Source organism: Chroicocephalus ridibundus, chromosome 2 (genome assembly GCF_963924245.1).
Source record: "Chroicocephalus ridibundus chromosome 2, bChrRid1.1, whole genome shotgun sequence".
In the NCBI taxonomy this organism is placed as follows: Eukaryota; Metazoa; Chordata; class Aves; order Charadriiformes; family Laridae; genus Chroicocephalus; species Chroicocephalus ridibundus.
The window spans coordinates 157,884-176,439 of record NC_086285.1 but is presented as its reverse complement, the minus strand read 5'-3'; the positions used below and the strand labels follow the sequence as shown (position 1 = coordinate 176,439).

Sequence of the window (18,556 nt, the reverse complement as noted above, 5' to 3'; positions counted from 1 at the left end):
AGAGCTGCTGCAGCAGCTGGCGGTGGCAGAGGAGAGGGGAGGTCTCCACTCTCTGCCCCCTTCCCGGGGTGGCAGGTGGGCCCCGAGTGCCCCGCAGTGTCCTGGGGTGACACACGTTGTCACAGGGCTTTGTGTGGCGACCAGCGAGCTGTGGATGTGCCGCGGCAGCTGTGGTGTTAATAATTTGTCTGCGCCTGTCAGTCACCAGGGGTCTCTAATGGATCCGCTGCGGTGGTACCAGAGCGTCCTGCAGGCGGTCACCCCGAGGGGCGGAGGGCGGCCTGGAGCGTGGAAGCCATCGGGTGCTGTGCTGCCGCCATGCTGCCCCCCGCCCCCTTCCTCCCACTGCTCTCACACTCTTTCTTTCCCCTTGCTCTCACGCGCCGTCCCTCCCTGTTCCCAGCTCCCTGCCTCCCGCTGTTCCTCTCCCGTGTCCAGAGGGGTTCGTTCTCCGTCTCGCACGCTGGAAATGCTGCCAGCGAATGTTTCTGTGTGCTGCCTGCCAGCTCCCTGGGGAAAAGGCCTGGAAACGCAGCGCGGGAGGAGCAGTGGGAGCGAGGGAAAACCATTGTTTCTCACTGCTTGCCTGCTGCATTTCCTAATGGGAAAACACTCTCTGTGAGTTTCATGTCGCTGCTGAAGTTGCCCCCTCCCCCTTCCCCTTGCCCCAGAATTCACCATCCCCGCTGCAGAGGAGGAGAGGCTGCAGCGCTGCCACCAAAGAGCTGAGGCGTGTTTTCAATTTGCCTCCCGCTTATCTCTGCTGTTTGGACAGAGAGGTTTAAAAAGCTGGATTTTCTGTCCCTGCAGAGTAAACACACAGAACCCGGCAGCACAAACTATTTCTGGCTTATCAGTGTAGGAATGCAGCAGCTGAGGCTGGGCGCGAGTGGGCCGTCAGCAAGGCCCTGAAGGGGCCCCCTCCCCACTCCGCGCTATTAGAAGTGTGAGAGCCCAGCAGGACTCAGAGGGGAGAGTTGGAGAAAAAGGCAGAAAAGGGAAAGAAAGAGGAAGAGAGAGAGTGAGAGAGGCTGAGCAGACCCTGATGGCTACAGACGAAGTTACAGGAGGGGCTCGCAAAGCTACGAAAAGCAAACTTTTTGAGTTTCTGGTCCATGGGGTGGTGAGTCGGGAAAGTTAGTGAGCTGGCTGGCTCTGAATAGAGGGATGAGTGGAAACTGGAGGCTCTGTGCTGGGCTGGATCGGCTCCTGCAGCGTGCTGCTGGGGCGCTGGTGACTGCCTTGCCAGGAGAGCACCGGGGTCTGCAAAGCCCCCAGAATATGCACTGATTCATTGATAATAACAGGCTTGTGTCTGGGGGGATGTGTGCTGTGATTTTTTTGCTTTGATTCTCCATGAATGGTGAATAGCGTGCTTTTGAGCCTGATCATGGTGCAGAATCTGCGCTGGATCTGACCCAAATGGGCTTGTAGGACACTTTGTTCTGTAATCAAACTTGTGTTTTGAAAAACAATTCTGATGAAAGCTTGATGAAGCCTTGTGGTACTGCCTCTGGTTCTTGTCTCCAGTCTTGGCTCTTGTGTATCCTCTGGCTACTTAACAGGTGACTTTCAGGGGCTTGAGGAGATTAGCTCTGCAGATCTGTAACAGTCTATGGGAACTCACCCACGAGAGAATTTCAGGGTGTCATGCTTAATTGAAGCGATCCTTCAGGTCTTTAAAAATTTTCCAGCTTTTGTTTGAGAATCGGGTCTTCGATCTCCATTTAAGGGGAAATGCTAACCCTGTTTTGCTGCCATTGGAAACGATGTTCTTTAAACGAATCTCTAGTGATTGAGAGCAGTCACCATTTATGACATTTGGATTTCCTGTATTGATACACATTTAACAAAAATAAGACTTAAAGAGCTCTTAAGGAATGCAGATGTTGTTTGGATACTGATAGTCCTGAGGGTTTTCTCTCTCGAGGATTCTGGCACCTCCTGTGGCACCTTTTTGAAGACATCAGGTGGGGACTCTGGTGCAAAGATCACAGAAATCCGTGGTGCTCGCAGCAGGCTCCTAAGTTGTCTCCGTTATTGAGGCTTACTGCAGATGAGTAGGATCTAGCGTGCGTCCTGCAGATCCTGGATGTGGTGGGACTTGCAGGGCGAAGGACTTTGAGGTGTCATTCTGTGCTTGTGCGACAGTGAGCAGGCGATGCGGTGGCAGCATACAGGAGTCTGTGGCGAGGATGGCGGACGTGCAGGGACGGCTGAGGAGCGGGCATGCGGGTCTGTGGCGGTGGCTCTGTTGTGGACAGTGGGCTCATTGGGGTGGTCTGGCTCAGGAGGGCTGGAGCTGGGCAGAGCCATAGGCGAGTTGGGTGGGGTGAGCATGTGGGATGCTTTTGCCTTTTCCCAGGTTTCTGTTGGCGTTTGCACAGCAGTGGTCTTCCTTTAGTATCAAGAAGAATGGCAAAAATAGTAATGTGAATTTGCTTCTTCCACACCTAGATGGACTTCATGTGAAAGGAGCACCCTAGCCGCTTAAGCATGGGAATTTTTAATTTATACCAGAATGAATATAGCAGTACTCATTTCCATTACTTATTTGGATGCTAGGAAAGTCTGCCTTTTCTGCCCTGGGAGTTCTGCCACTGGTGGCATCTCACTTGAATATTTGTGTTTGCCTGGAATATCTGCATTTCTTCCTGCTACTTGTTAGTGAGGCTGAGGCTTCTTGTCTGTTATTCTGTTGCCTGAACACCTCATGTATGACCCTCTCCTTTCCCCCACGTTGATCTCCTTTAGTTCTGCTTTTGTTTGTTCTTTCCTTTAGTTTTTTCCTTATCTCAGGTTCATTTTGATCAAAACACAGGTTGGGGTAGTCAGTCTTCCATTACTTAAAAAGGATTTTAAAAGTTATAACTTCATTTTATCTCTTCAGGTCCTGTATCCTACCAAATAAGAGCATATTGACATATTGATATATTATCTTAAGTTTACGAATTGCTGGCTATTGAATTTTATTACCATCCACGATGTGTCAGCATCAGAATTAATTCATTGAAAAATCAAGTTACATAGCAAACTTTACTGGGATTTCTTGGAGTCACGTTCTGCTCTAATTTCAGGGGAAAACCTCCTCTTCAGATTACTTTTTTTTTTTATTTTATTACAGGCTCCCCCCCCCCCCCCCCCCCCCAAAATGGGGAGAGGTAAATAGGGGTAGAATGTTGTGAGAAAATTTTTTGCTATGTGAACACTTAAGTGAACGGGATAATTTTGCAGTATTTCCTAAGGGCAGTTAGCTTTTGGATTCACTTGAGCTTTCTGGAAACATATGTTCCTTTGCTAAGGTCACTTCGCCCTTTGCTCTTGTGCACTTGATCTTGCCTTTGTTCTTTTCCATATTGCCAGCTTAGAAGATGTCCCTTGTTTGTCCCAGTCAAATGGGATACCTCTGAAAGGGGAAATTTCTTAATGGTTAAAAATCTCAAGTGCAATACTTCATTCTCATCCTGCTTGAGTTCTTGATAGTTTGTTACACCTCTGGTAAGCAGTTCTTCTTTTAAAAAGGTTAGATTTCTTTCAGCTATTTATTTTTACAGTTCTTTTACTCCTGTTCCGTTTCATCAGGGTCTTGCACATTGTTTTTGTGGGAAAAGAGTTGGTTTTTTTCCCAAAGGCTTCATCCTTTACTTTGTCCTTTTCTTTCGTTCCTCTCTGCTCTATTTCTAGTGCTTTTATGGATAAATATGGCTTTAATCACCACATTTATGTTGATTTATCTCTTTATCGATGCATTTTCTACTGTCCAGTTGTACATTTCAGGCTGTTTTTATGACATCCCCCTCTGTGTGTCCAGCTGTTGCCTTAAATTCTGTTGACCCAAACCAAGTTATTAATCTTGCTGCAGTTTCTTCTGTCCTCCAGACCCTATCATAGGCTTCCCTGATGGCTGGGTCATTTCAATGGATGTTACCTTTGTCTCCCTTTTTTTTTCTTTTTTTTTTCTTTCCCTTTTTCTTACTCAAACAGGTGTCTTCCCATATAGCCTTGAGAAGGTCTATGGTGCAGATCTTGTCAAAGCTCTTGTCCAGACATCTGTCCTCTTGTGACTCGATTGCAGCAATCCTCTCTTTGGTGCCTTGCACCGCCGACCTTGCCTGTGTCATCTTCACACAAGAAGCTGCTGAGAGGTTCGTTTTCTTGTCCTGTTGTTCTGACCTTTTTAATCTGCTTCTCTGTCCTTTTTCTGTTCCCACTTTATCTTCCTTCCAAAACCAATCTTCTTGCCTTTTATACACAAGATACACCTATAAAGGTCTATGTCCCTTTCTTAACTATCAAGTCATATGTGTATTTGCAATACACTTGCTGTCAGTTCAAATCACCTTCTTTTTCCCATGGTGATCTTGTTCTTTGTCCTCTTTGCTGCGCTTAGGAAGCTCTTCCTTTTAATATAAGTCCTTATCCATATTTATTTTCTGCTAGTAGGTGTTTTTCCATAGTTCCTGCTAATCTCTACAGTTTAATATTAGTTACATATCAAGACCGCTAATTATACAAACCCGTGTATCACTTATGTGACTCCTTTGCTTATCCTCAGTCTTCTTTTTGTCTGGTTGTCTATCTCTCAAATACAGTCATGGCATCTTATAGTAAGTACAGAAACAGTGTTATATGAAACGGCATTTAGTACAGTGAAAGAAGGGTCTCAAAGCGTGCCATCATGTAAAAAAATATTTAATGCAGTGATAAATAACTCATTGACAATGTTAAAACAGACAAAAAGGCAGGTCTGGTCCCCCAAAGGTGTGTATGGTGTCTAATAGATTTATCAGTGATTTGGAAAAGGGGTGAGCAATGAATTTCATAAGCCAGTTTTGCATCTCCTCATACATTGCTGGGTTTTCAATGAAGTGTAACCGTTTGGGAGGAAGGGTTGGGTGTCACTGTGAGCTGCCTAGTGTGTAGGAGCAGCCACTGCTACCGAGAAAGCAAGTAAACTGTTAGCCTGATTAAGAAATGGGGCAGAGAATAATACAGAAGCAATTGTAAATCTGTGGCATATACTTACAAGAATATTTTTTTATTTTATTTTGGTCATCTGCATGACTAACAAGCAAAAAAAGGGGTAGTTCAGAGGGCAGTAGTAGTGGGAGGCCTGTGAAGACTTCATCAGTAGGAGAATGGTTTGGTTTATTTTTTTTATTTATAGTATCTAAGGATGCAGACTGATTAGGAAAGTTGTAAAATCTCTGTCACTGGAGGATCTTAGCCACTGGTTAAATCAGTAAACATCTATCAACGATGATTTAGATATGGGTGATAGTTCTTTGAGACAAGGAAGGACTGGATGACCTCAGGGTCTTAATATTTCAGTATATTATAAAAATAGTATTTGTTTTATTAGAATGGGAAGAACTAAGGATATTCTCCCCAAATTGAATGGTGATCTGTTCTAAGTGGATAAAAGTGATTGTTTCTTCCATTCAGTCATGAGTTTGTAGACATCATTACTAGAATTAGTGAGGTGAAGAGAATATTAGGTTTGAAAAAAGTAATATCCCACTAATTTATATGTTATCATGGATATAAATACTGTCTTGTCAGACCATAAGTCAACTAACTCTAGAAAGGCTAGAAAAGAGCCTCACGATCTGTCATTTTTGGGCAGTTTGTTCCACTAAGACAGGGCTGGCTGCGCAGTTCTCTGCCAGGACGTGGTCAGAGAACAGGTCCTGGGATGGAGTCACTGATTTGCTGCGTATGTATTCCCTGTCTTCTTAAACAAGGAGGTGTTTGGGATATGTGGAGGGCAGCCCGGGGAAATCAAGGGATCTCACTGCAGTGAAGAAATTTGATTGGGAAGGTACTTGGAGAAAACTGGTAGAGTGAAAACATCGAACAGCATTCAACCTTGCAAGCAAGCTGCCAGTAGAAGATCATGGTTTGTCCTTTCCTAGCCCTGGACTAATTGCAGGCTAATGAATACAGAAAAGTTTACACATAATTGAGAAAAAAAAATCGTATTAATTCTAGCTTGGGCTTTAATAGAGATCAACGTGATTTTATGCAGTATAGGCTTGTTAAAAAAAAATGTAGTTGCTCATTGAGAAAACTTTGATTTATGAAGAAAGGCTGAGGGATTTGGGGCTCTTCAGTCTGGAAAGAAGACGGCTGAGGGGGATCTTGTCAACACTTATAAATACTGAAAGGGGGGGTGTCAGGAGGATGGGGCCAGGCTCTTTTCAATGGTGCCCGGCAACAGGACAAGGGGTAACGGGCACAAACTTGACCATGGGAAGTTCCACCTAAACATGAGGAGGAACTTCTTTCCCCTGAGGGTGGCAGAGCCCTGGCACAGGCTGCCCAGAGAGGTGGTGGAGTCTCCATCTCTGGAGACATCCCAACCCCGCCTGGATGCGTTCCTGTGCCACCTGCTGTGGGTGACCCTGCTCTGGCCGGGGGTGGGACGGGATGGGCTCCAGAGGGCCCTCCAACCCTACCATTCTGCGATTCTGTGATTTGCTGATGAATATAGGTGCACAGATGTAATTGGTCTGTGAGATGTTTGAATTGCTCTTCTGTTTTTTAAAAAAGAAAGACTGTAGGAATATGGAAACAGTCGCACTGGATCATTTAGCCCAGTGTCCCTGGTGGCAGGGAGCAGCAGAAGACTGCGGGGAAATACGGGAACAAGGCAAAAACCTGGTGATGCTTCATCCAAACACTCAGTGCTTCGTAGCTCTGGAGTTTTCTGACCCAAATCTGCCCACTATGCATAGTACCTCTATATGGATTTTATTTATGTAGGTTAGTCTGCTGATGTCTTCCTGAACCCATATAAACGCTTAGCATTCACAGTGTTTTGTGTCAGGAATTTTTGCAGCTTATCTTACATAAAGAAGTACGTGATCCTGCTGACTGCTCACTGTTGACTAATTCTTGTAAGAGAAGAGACAGTGAGCTCCTGATCAGCCTCCTCCCGTGCTAGTCATGGCGTTGCAGAGCTCTCTTACCTCTCCCCTGCCAAAACTATCCTTTTTACAGAGTCAAGAGCTTCATTCTGGTAGTTGTTCACACAAAATCCATTCCATACATTATATCACAGCAGTGGATGTGATCACATCTATTAAAACGAGCAAGCTAATGGAACTCAAAGATGGTATATTGGGTTTGTTAGTTTCAATGCCAAAGACGTTTGGGGTTTCGGTTTTGGTGTTTTGGGGTTTTTTTTGCCGTGGTTGCATCCAAGTGCTTCGTTTCAGGTTTGGTGTCTGGTTATTCTGAGCTGTGAATAGACATGCATGAAATAGAAAAATGGTCCCTGAACTTTGTCTCAAGTTACAATTCACAGTCATGTGAATGTGATGTTTTCTGAGTTAAAGATTTTTGGATTGTTGTGAACGTTATTTAAAAATGGGTGGAACCTGCAACACTTGATTCTAGGATGTGAGAGTTTTTGGGAAACAGAGGAAGCAAAAATTGCAATACTGATGTTTCTGCTTACTAAATATCTAAAAGGTTCATAGCCATTAAAAAAAAGAATCTCATGTGAGGTAACATCTATAGTTATACGAGAGGAGAGAAGCTGTCTGCAACTTTTTTTCTTGTGCTTCTAAGAGTCCATTTTGAACTGCAGATTCAGTTGGGAAACATATGTGCAGTCCGAAGCCTGTTGCCATCAGACATATCAATCTAGTATAAATTTCTTAGCTGTTCCAGATACTCGTAGTGACCCATTCTCACCTCCAGACAGCATCTGGCATCTCCTCCTGCTAATGTTTGTGCCTCATAGAAGTCAGTAGCTGCTGTAATGCCTTGACACAATATGTTGTCTAGCCAAGGTAGCTTCTATTTTTAGTTAAAAAAATACACTGTTTGTATACTTGGTAATTGTTGTTCTCAAAATCTGTGGGTTTTTCAGTTAACAAGAAGCCCGTGGCTGTCACTGCATGCTGTCGGAGTCCTGTAGGTGCCTTGGTGGATGGAGCCTGTGTCTTTCAGAGCAGGGAATTGCCATGGGTGCAGCTCAGTGCTATACTGTGTTGCAGTGACTCCCTGCTCTCTCTTCAGTCCTTTTCTAAGGCTCTTGCAGGTGTTTTCGCTTTTGATTTCTTGACACTTTCTTTTCCTTTTACCTATTGGTTCTCCAGGTTATTTTCTTCTATCCAGTATGTCCAGACAGGAACCCTCCCTTTCTCTGCTTCAGCATTTTGGCTGCTATGATGTTGATGTCCCTTGAGAAAAGACTCTGCAGTAGAAATGTCTAGAAAAGGACCGCTCCAGTGTTGTCTCAGGCAGGAGAATCATAGAATCATAGAAGCATAGAATCGCTGAGGTTGGAAGGGACCTTTAAGATCATCGAGTCCAACCTTTAACCTACCCTGACAAAAGCCACTTCTAAACCATGTCCCTAAGTGCCCCATCTACCCTTTTTTTAAACACCTCCAGGGATGGTGAATCCACCACCTCCCTGGGCAGCCTATTCCAATGTTTAATAACCCTTTCAGTGAACAAATGTTTCCTAACATCCAATCTAAACCTCCCCTGACATAACTTGAACCCGTTTCCTCTCATGCTATCACTTGTCACCAGGGAGAAGAGGTCAGCCCCCATCTCTCTGCAACCTCCTTTCAGGTAGTTGTAGAGGGTGATAAGGTCTCCCCTCAGCCTCCTCTTCTCCAAGCTAAACAACCCCAGCTCCCTCAATCGTTCTTCATAAGGTTTGTCCTCCAGACCCCTCACCAGCTTTGTAGCCCTTCTCTGGACATGCTCCAACACCTCAATGTCCTGCTTGTAGCGAGGGGCCCAAAACTGAACGCAGTACTCGCGGTGGGGCCTCACCAGTGCCGAGTACAGGGGGATGATCACTTCCCTAGTCCGGCTCACCACACTATTGCTGATACAGGCTAGGATGCTGTTGGCCTTCTTGGCCACCTGAGAAGTTCACTTCGAGAAGTTCACTTTAAGAAGTTCAAGACAGAGGGGAAGAGGCAGGCATCATATGTGACAGGAGGGAAGAAAGTAGAAAAGCCAACTGTGTAGCTTGGGAAAGCGGGCAGTGGAAGGCAGCGACAGGGGATGGCAACAGTCGCTGGGGGCTGGTCTGCTTACTGCACTGATGGTGTGCTCAGCTTTGGAAGGGTGTAGCCAGGGCAGGGATGGACCACAGGAACACAGGCCATCAGCAGAGTTCTTGGGGACCAGTACGCATGTGTGAAATATTGGCGGTGTGCCTTTCTCCGCGTGCCGCACTGTGTGGCCATGCCCAGCTGCTCTGCTCTGGGCTCCATCTCCTCAGAGCTGTGAGAGTGGTCCCTTCCGCTGGGGACGTGCTGTGGTCTTCCTTATTCCCTACAGCCCACGGTGGTTTCGCCCTCTGTCCAGTGAAGTGTTTGAAGCAGTGCAGAGTAATACATGTAGGTGGATCAATGGAGGAAGAAAGGGGGTGGGTCTGTGGGTAAGAGCAGGGTTGGGTCGGGTAGAGGGGTGTAGGGTAGGTGATTTCCCAGGAAGGAGGATGTGTCGGTGCTGTTTGCCCTGCAGCCTTCACCGTGGATGGTGTTGTTCAGGACAGGTTCCATCCCTCTGAGGACGAGGGGAGAGACAGATCCTAACCCACAGGAAGGTGCACCTCCAAGATCTATTTCAAAAGACATACCAGCATTGTACCACATCAAAAGAAGTTATATGTCTTTAGTATCAAGACTTTTTTTTTTAATGTCAGTATTGTGAAAAATTCAACATATTCAACATATTTCACTGTCTTGTCTTACACGTGTTTGAGAGCAAAATAAGCTTTTAGATAAGGTGAGGTCCTGCTTGTGTGTTCTCCTTTTATAAAAGTTTAGATAGAGCATTTCTGTATCTTGGGAGTCTTGTGGGCTCGCAGCAGGGAGACGGCAGTTGCGTAGTGAATAATATTTTATCTACGGGTGATACTGGAGATAGGAACATGAGAAGGGAGGGGAAGGAATGAGGCAGGGCAAGGGGTGAGACTGAATATGCCTTTGCTAGAGCTGCCCCCTTTTTGTCAGTTTTGTCCTTTCTCTAGTTTTCTCTATTTTGATGCTTAACAAAGGGAACTGAAGGAAGTTCAAAGATGTCAGATTGAGATTGAGAGTAGATTTGGCTCGCTGACCTTTTTCTCCAGGCCTTAAGTTGTCCACTGTAGAAGCAGAGAAGTGGGCCTGCATCCTGACCCCCGCGGCCAGGCAGCCTCCGGGAGGGACGAGTGCGGGATGGCCATGCCGGGACCTCGTCTCCTCCGAGTCACTGTCAAATGTCCCCGGCTGACTGACAGGCGACAGCAGGCCCAACGGTCTGCTCTTTGCTGGAGGAGGGCCACGGTGTGGACTGACAGACAACAGAGAGATCTGAAATACAAGCTCGGGAGAGAAGCATTTCCTGGGCCGTTTTTCTCTGCTGGCTCCGGCTGGGCTGGAGGGTGGGGGTGAGTACGTGGGAAGGGAGGGAGCCGCTCCACTACGGCAGTTTCCGTAGCGCGCTGTTTATGGGAGAAGATGTTTCCAGCTCTGCACAGAGCCTCAGTTTTGCCTCTTTGCTGCCTCCTGCTGCTTCTCTGCTCGGTGGCCATCCCCACCATCGGTTTCCGACACGAACACTTGCTGGATTCACCTCCTTGGCTCCCTGTGCTGGTCTCTTTCCGACCTCAGCCTTCCTTCCCTGTCTGTACCAATTAGAGACACTGGTTCTTTGCTGGTCGTTCATTCACCTTCTTCCTTTCTCCAGTTTCCTTCATGCATACAAGTGCAAGGAATATCTAAGACTTGTGGTGATCAGGGAGAGCACTGAGCTGCGACTTTGGGGACTACAGTGGATTTGGAGATACAGGTCCAAATTAGATTTAGAATTATATATTAAAATTAGATTTAGAATTATATATTATTATGATACATATTATAATTATATATTTAGAAATTATAAAAGCATGAAATAAGGATTAAATAAACGATTTTTAAAATTTTTCTTTTATTTATTAATGGTACAAAAAAAGTTTTCTTCCCACCCCACAATGGGCTGTCCTGCATACCCTCTTGGTGCACGCCTCTCCCTTTGGAGACCACTGGTGTGCTTCTCCCTAGTACTTTCTCAGTCTTTAGCTGTTGGTAACTCAGAGAAGTTTCTGAACCAAATATGTTTTCCATGTCATTTGGAAAGGGGTGACTACCCACTGTGTGGCAAACTACCCTCTTTTGGTTGCGTTTGAGCCTGACTCCTCCTGGCCTCCTCTGAGGGCCGTAGTTTATTATTCTGGAGGGGGCAGTGAACAGTCAATCCCCAACTGCCCTCTCTAGGCCACTCGTGATTTTGCAGAGCTGTAGCAAATGCCTGCTTAGATTACCTTGGATCACCTCTTTCCAGATGGAAAACCATAGTATATTTACTTTTACTTGGGTGAGTGCAGTTCTGTATCTTAATCATACCTTAATCTTAATCCCTGGAAGTGTTCAAGGCCAGGCTGGACGGGGCTTTGAGCAGCCTGGTCTAGTGGATGATCTTTATGGTCCCTTCTAACCCGAACCATTCTATGATTCCATTATTCTGTTTCCGTGCCATTCTTTTTCCAGATCAGGAACCAGAACTGCACACAGCATTCGACATGTGGGCAAACCACAGACAGTGGCACAGTGATGTTCGCTGTTCTCTTCCTTGTCATTTCTTTTGTTTAATGGCTTTCTTTTGACTTCCAGCAAACAGTGAATTGATTTTTTTATTTTATTTTGGAAGTGTCTGTTTAAACTCCAAGATCTTGCTTCTGTTGGGCAACAGTCAGCTCAGAGCCCATTGTTTTGTATGTGATGATTGTATCGGTTTTCCCCATGTAATTCACTTAAATATGGACTGAAATCCATTTTCATCTTCCTTTTAAGTGTTCATTCTGTCTCATAAAGTCCTTCTGCAGTTCTTTGAAGCTGGCCTTCATCTTTGCCAGCTTGAATAATTTGGCATTACCAACAAACTTGGTCACTTCCTTGCTCTTTCTCTTTTTCGTTCTTTTTTCAGGTTGCTTATGAATATGCTGAAAAGCATGAGTCTCAGAAAAAATCTGCCTGTGCCTTCGTTTTATTTTCAGAACCAGTTACTTTGACCTCATTTCTATCCTTTAAACAATTATTTATCTATAATGGATACCACTGGCTCTTGATTTCCTTGAAAGACACTGTAGCGGGACTTGACCTTTAAAAAAATTTTGTGTATGATTATTCTTATTCACATACTGGTTCAAATGCCTATAGAGCGTGTGTGTATTTGTCTGTATTTTCACATATACGTAGACATATAATAAACATCCTGATAATTCTTAGAATGAAGCTAAGCTCTTCTCTGTTTTAAATTGCATTTTACAGTGGTAATTATTTTACTGGTGGTTTTCCTTGATGACTATAAACTTTTAGGATTCAGCACTGAGTTTACTGTGTGTCTTCTACAGCATTAAGTTTGTGATTTGGCCCAAAGTGTCTCTCCAGAGCACACTGAAATCAACATAAATGTCAGGACTTTAGCCTACACAGGCTGCTGACAAACTACCACATTCCTTTTATTTTCTGTTTAATTTTAGAGGCTTGATCAGAGACGTGACCTTTTCTTTAAGGGTTATTGTCACTTTCTGAACTTACACTGCTCTCCAGTGTAGGTGAAGGAGAGGGCTCTTAATGGAGGATGTTTTATCACAGTGTTTTCATGGGTCACCTTTGCTCGTTACAGTCTCCCTACTGGTGAAAGCCGCCTGCTAGTCAGTGATAATCTGAAGCACTGTAGATGTGAGCTTGCTTGCAGCTTTGATTAGCGTGTGAACTGCACCAATTTGGACTGCCTGTAGCTGCCATGGAGTTTTTCCTTGTGTCTGAAGGTAGAGCTTTTGGCTGTAAGCTGGCCTGGATATGTTTTGACCACTGAGCGTTTCCCAAGCCTAGTATTTTTCATCCCTGTTTCCTGACTACTTTATCACTGGATTCCTCTTTACGATGTCTGGGAAATACCAGCCCAGAGCTCATGTGCTCTGTGTTTCTGCTTAGTGCTTATTGGGGTGGTCAAAATGGGGAGCTTGCTGGAGCCAGTGTCTGATTATGTACAAATATATTTGCAGCTGAAGAAACAGGGGCCAAACTGGCTCTTCTTTCTGTTTCGCTTCTTCCCTAGCGACCTGGGATGCCATCAGGAGCTCGAATGCCCCATCAGGGGGCTCCCATGGGTCCCCCAGGCCCCCCGTACGTTGGAAGCCCCTCGGTGCGACCTGGGATGCCCCAGACTGTGATGGAAACAACAAGGAAACGCACTGCACCACAGCAGGTCCAGCAGCAGCAGGTCCAGCAGCAAGTGCAGCAGCAGCAGCAAGCCACGCAGAACCGAACTAGGAGGTGAGTGTTCCAGAAAGAAAACGTGGGAGGATAATTTGAAGAAGAAAAAAATGCATCTTTTTAGCAATAGGTAAGACCTTTAAGATCGAATGAGACAGACTAGAAGATTTATGTATTATCAGTTTCTTAAAGGAGGAAAAACATTGGTAAATTTTACTCTTTACTTTGTGCATGGTCTTGAACAAACTGACCTTTACTAATGTCTGGTTTTGCAGTTATAATGCTTTTTCCTCGCAGGTTTATCAGGCTATAAATCTGGCTGTTATATTTAGCCTTTAAAGTTAATGAACAGTTCTCCTTCTAATATAGTACAATTATTGTATTATTTGTTGTCTGTTCTGCATAGTTTCTCTGATTTCCGACTGGCTAACAAAATGGTTTGTAAATGAGACAAGTGGAAAAAATTTTTGGTTGGTCCTGTGAATGCTTGTACTATGGTCACTCATGAGAGTGGTCATGAAACTTGCAATTGTCACAGGCATTCCTATGTATAAAATAGAGAGATATGCATAGGAAATAATTTCATAGAATTAGAGGGATTATTTTAAATGAGCTTTCCTTTTTAAATATGCCTGCTTTGTACAGTGCTGAATGCATTTTCTCTTAAATAACAGTTTGCTAATTTCTTTTTGCAACTTGTTAGATCTCAGCAGCCTTGAGGTCCAAGTGTGAGCCAGTTCCTGATAAATCCATAGGGTGCAGGCATCTGTGTGGTCTGCCTTTTGCAAAATCATTATAGGTGTATATATAGATTCGGACAGAGTTCTGGCGGTGTCATCATATCTAGTTGTAGGTAAAAGGTGACTCTCTGAGATCAGTGCTTCAGGAGCCCTGCTCTGTCCAGGTTATATGCCTTGGATCAGCAAGCCAGACTTGTGAATGCTTATATCTGGGATGCATCTGGAAAGGACACCAATCCTGAGAGTATTAATGCATTACGATTGAATACAGAAGGAATGCGTGTGAGTGCAGCATGTGAGCGCAAGAGATGCATGTGCGTCATGGAGGCCTTGCCCAGCACTAGCCAAAATGCATATTTCACAGCACCTCCCAGGAGGAACTCCAGGAAACTGCACAAAATAATGCCCAGTCTTCAAATACACAGGGTAGATACAGCCTGAAAAAAATTGCCACTACTGGATAATTAAGGTAAACTTTAGTCACTACCTAGTTTCCAGGTCATTAAAAAAGAATATTTTCTAAAAGTTGATGGCCTAATTCACAGAAGGAGGCAGTTCCTCTCCCTATTTCTTAATTTCAATGCTTCTAGTTTGGAACCCAGCAGGAGTCGCTACTGCAGGGAGTCCAGCTCACACCGGTGCCTCCTAGGTACTCGGGAAAGTTCCTCTGTTTCTTCTGCCATGCCTTCCCTCCAGATAATGTGTTGAATGTTTTCCCCTTGTTCATTTCCACCTCCCTGTCGTTTCCCACTGAAATTTTTCTGTGTTTTCAGGCAAACTTTCTGGCATCTTGGGTCCACTTCTGGGAGTAATTCAGTCCTATGTTTTATGGCACAAACAGGCCAAGAAGGTGTAGTTATCCTTTCTTGGCAGGTTTGGTGGAGACAGAAATCTCATTTCTATAACAGACTCTTGGAGAACTGGTTGAGGCAGAAGCTGTTGGGGGTTTTTGGGTTGTTTGTTAATTGCTTTTTAATTGCAAGCCTTTGGGGTTGTTGCAGGTGCATGCATATCCCGTTTCCCTTTGGGAGGATGGAGCTTGCTCAGGCATTACTTCCAGATTTGGTGAAGTGTTTCCATGCAGATTTGATTTTGTGAGCTGTGGAAGGTGTTGGAGGTTCACACCACGTAACATTCCAGTCCCATTATTCCTATGCTTTTAAAAAGGGATGTTGTTCACCCACAGAGTTGGTTGTAACTGTGTGGGTGAACTTTCTGCCCCCAAGGAAGGATGTAGTTTGCACCTCCGTGCACAAAGAGTTCCTCAGGCTTGGCTTATACGGAGATGGGGAAGAATCTAAGACTGTGGTATTTCAGGCCAGGCTTATTATTAGCATATGTAGGAAGGGAGTGTGCCACATTGTTGTGTGTGGAAACAGCTTTTACATGGACGTGGCTGATGACAGACTTCCTGTATGAAAACAGTAAGGAGGGGCATCCTTGACATGGCAGACGGTAGCAGGCGGTTCAGTTTCTCCCATTTGTCTGTCGCAGATGGAGTGATTCATCTCCTGCTTAAGATAAAGGCCTCACAAATCGTAGAGGTGAAGAATGAGGCCTGAATTCCCTCTTGGCCCTGTTAGAGAAAGCTAGGTGACAGGTTTGGTGGGCACAAACAGTTCTTAGAATCTGAAGAACTCGAAAGACAATGTGTTTGGCAATCTTCCTGACAGTAGCATTTCTTAGGCACACATACATTTGTGTGTATGTACACAAACACAAGTATTTTTTCAAAAGCATACCTATACAATTGGGCTTATGTATGGGTACGGACACATTATGTATATGTACTGCAGGGACACATACGTCTTCCCACATGTGCGTTCATAAAGATGATCAAACATGGACATGTAAGCCTGCTGACCTTTGTATATCACTGAGGCAAAGGTATTGTTACAATAAAACAAGCGTATATATGTAGGGAAGGGCGTGTGTATATGTGTGTTTTCATACATCATATGAAATGCACGTACATATGTGTGTTTTCATCAGCACTCAGTTTTGGGCATGAATGAATGAATGCATGTCATCTGTTCGAACAAGTTCACATTCTGTTTACAGGCGCTCAGCCACTTCCATGTGCATATGCATAGCTGCATCTATGCCCGCTGCCACACCTGCACGCTGTCCTCCGACGTGCTTTTTCTGTATCTGTAGAGAGCATGTGCACATGCACTTGCATACATTGCCGCCCTGCACCATAGAAGATGCTGTGATCAAAGAACTTGCACACTTCTTTCCAAGATGCATAACAGACAGCCCTGATTTGTTCTTAGCTAACTGCCTCCCCAGGCTGCTGAGAGAAGGGGTCCTAGGTCCTGGGCATGGGTGAGACCCTTTTGCTGATGCATGCACAGCTGTGCACCAGCATGTGGAGATGTCAGGATAATTTAGCAGGTGGCCTCGTTACTCCTAGATCTGTCACCATGGTAACGTGTTTTTTTCTTTAAAAAATGTACAGTGCCAAGAGGAGGAAGATGGCTGACAAAATTCTCCCTCAGAGGGTGAGTCGCTTTCATTTCCTATTCCCTTCACAATCAGTTCAGCATCTTATTGTAATTAGAGGGATTTTAGAAAATACTTTCACTTTTTGTTTAAAAATCTAATTAAAAAGTAAGTAGGCAGTGGGTGAAAGTCTAGAGAGCCAGGCTGGGGCTGGGGCTGGGGGCTGGGAGTGTGGAGCAGCCTGGCCCGTGTCCTCCTCCAGCGCTGGGTTCGCCGAGCCAGCACTGCCACTTGCTGGATGGACAGTGGTGCTGGGCTGCGAAGTACTCCACTTGACGCTGGGGCCCTCTGGGTCTTAAGGATGTTTTTGATCAATTTTTGAGGCTGGCCAAAAGCTGGTTCAGGGCACAGCTGTGCCTGTAGGAGACGGGCTCGTTCTCAGGTCTCTCTGGCCCAGTAGAGCTGCCAGGTTCTAATTTTCCTGGTTGTGTCCTCGTAGGGCTGAAGCGAACCCATGTAAACAACAGAGTTCAAGGGGCCTGCATTGTCCAGAGAGTTATTTGTTCTCTTGTGCCTGGGGATATGTCTAGCTTTTAGTGTCTGCCTATGCCTAATCCTCAATGCTTAAATCTTCTACTTCCTTTTTAAACACTGGAATTTCTCTCTGCTCCCCTTCTCCATTATTCCCAAACTTTTCCTTTCCTGTGCCCTCTTCAGTACAGTTCCCCCAAAACCTACTTGGTCCCAAAAGGCAAGCTTCCTTAGTCTTCAGATCACACACCCTCGTCACATCCTAGTCCCAGTTTCTTTGGCTTCTGGTGCTTTTTCTGGGCTCAGAATCCCTTTGACAGGTGTGTAGATCTCCACGTCCTTTTCAAGTCTACCTCTCCACTGCTAGTGTGAACTCAAACTTGTTGGCAGCCCCCGGATTCTCTTCTGTGACATTCCACAAGTACCTAGTGCCAGTCACCTGAGGAGGTGAGCCCAATTTGGTACTCCTGATGCCATATTATCACTTCTTTTCATGTAATTCCTGCCACCCTCTGAAAGCACAACTTCTCATAGGTTAGCCACTCGTTCTCTCGTGCTGCTGGCTTGAAAGGACTAAGCTACCATTAAATCCAGACCTTTGAACTACTTGCAGCCTCCATCGTGTTTGTGTTAAAACTTCATTCCTGCTCTGTTTGGAGCCTGTGCTTTCCTAGAATGAAAGCTACGTTTCTTGTGCTGTCAGTTATGTCTGTCCCACACAAATTGTTTTCACAGACAATTATACATCCTGTATGGTGAGGCCATCGCTTTAAATATATGTCCGTTTCAAGGCTTGTTGTTGTTGTTTGTTTGTTTTTTTCCTGGTGCCTTTATAAGATAAAAAGGTCTCAGAACAGAGCTAACCAAACTTTTTTGGCAACAGAAGGCTTGTGCCTCTGTTTATCAAATCCATGATAATCCTTTAATAGGTAGAGCCTTATTCAAGTATGTCAAAAAGCTATACAGATGTAGCACCTTTGAGAACCATGCCTGGTTCCGAAAAGTCACCAAGTCTTCTTGCCTTTCAGTATCTTTGTTGCTGTCAGCAATAATTTTAATTGATTGAGTGATAAGGCATCACAAATTGCTAGAGTTCTATGTGCAATGGAGTTTTTATCAGTGCAGCTGGAGTGCTGGTATCGATGATTGGACATTGTGTCTGGATTAAGATATTCCATTAGGCTGCAGTCAGTGTATCGGAACCTCCTTAAGCTCCCCATTCATGGGATGGGAAAATGCTGTGTGCATCGGTGTCCTGTCAACTGGAAGATTTGCACAGGTGGCTGTGGAACGCAGGCAAAACTCAGGGTAAAACTTCCAACTTCCTGGAGCTGCTTCTGGAGTATTTTCCAGCCAATCAGCTTGTGCTTCCCACAGACTTTTTGCAGACTCTTGCTTGTCTTTTCTCTTTTCTGGGAACTGTGAAGGGGAGAGGGAAAGATATTAAATACATTCTACTCTTGAAAACCATCTTATGTAATAGTGGAAAAGCAAGTGGGTTCTTAGTGTTACCTGCTGTGATAGTAAGTCAGACAGTTGACACAGATAACCTGCTGTTGGACT

General features: G+C 44.9%; 1 protein-coding gene across 8 annotated transcripts in view; it reads left to right on the top strand.

The window, feature by feature from the left end:
- Nucleotides 1-18,556, top strand: part of SMARCD3 (SWI/SNF related, matrix associated, actin dependent regulator of chromatin, subfamily d, member 3) — a 103,947-nt gene that overhangs the window by 37,308 nt on the left and 48,083 nt on the right. For 6 of the 8 annotated variants that reach the window (XM_063324120.1, XM_063324122.1, XM_063324119.1 and 3 more), the window contains 2 exons: nucleotides 13,120-13,337; nucleotides 16,479-16,521. In XM_063324120.1, coding sequence (XP_063180190.1) covers nucleotides 13,129-13,337; nucleotides 16,479-16,521 — 252 coding nt within the window. In that variant the 5' untranslated portion in view covers nucleotides 13,120-13,128. Of the gene's footprint in view, nucleotides 1-958; nucleotides 1,124-9,977; nucleotides 10,409-13,119; nucleotides 13,338-16,478; nucleotides 16,522-18,556 lie in introns of those variants that run through there. The other 2 variants (XM_063324116.1, XM_063324123.1) reach the window with 2 other exon arrangements.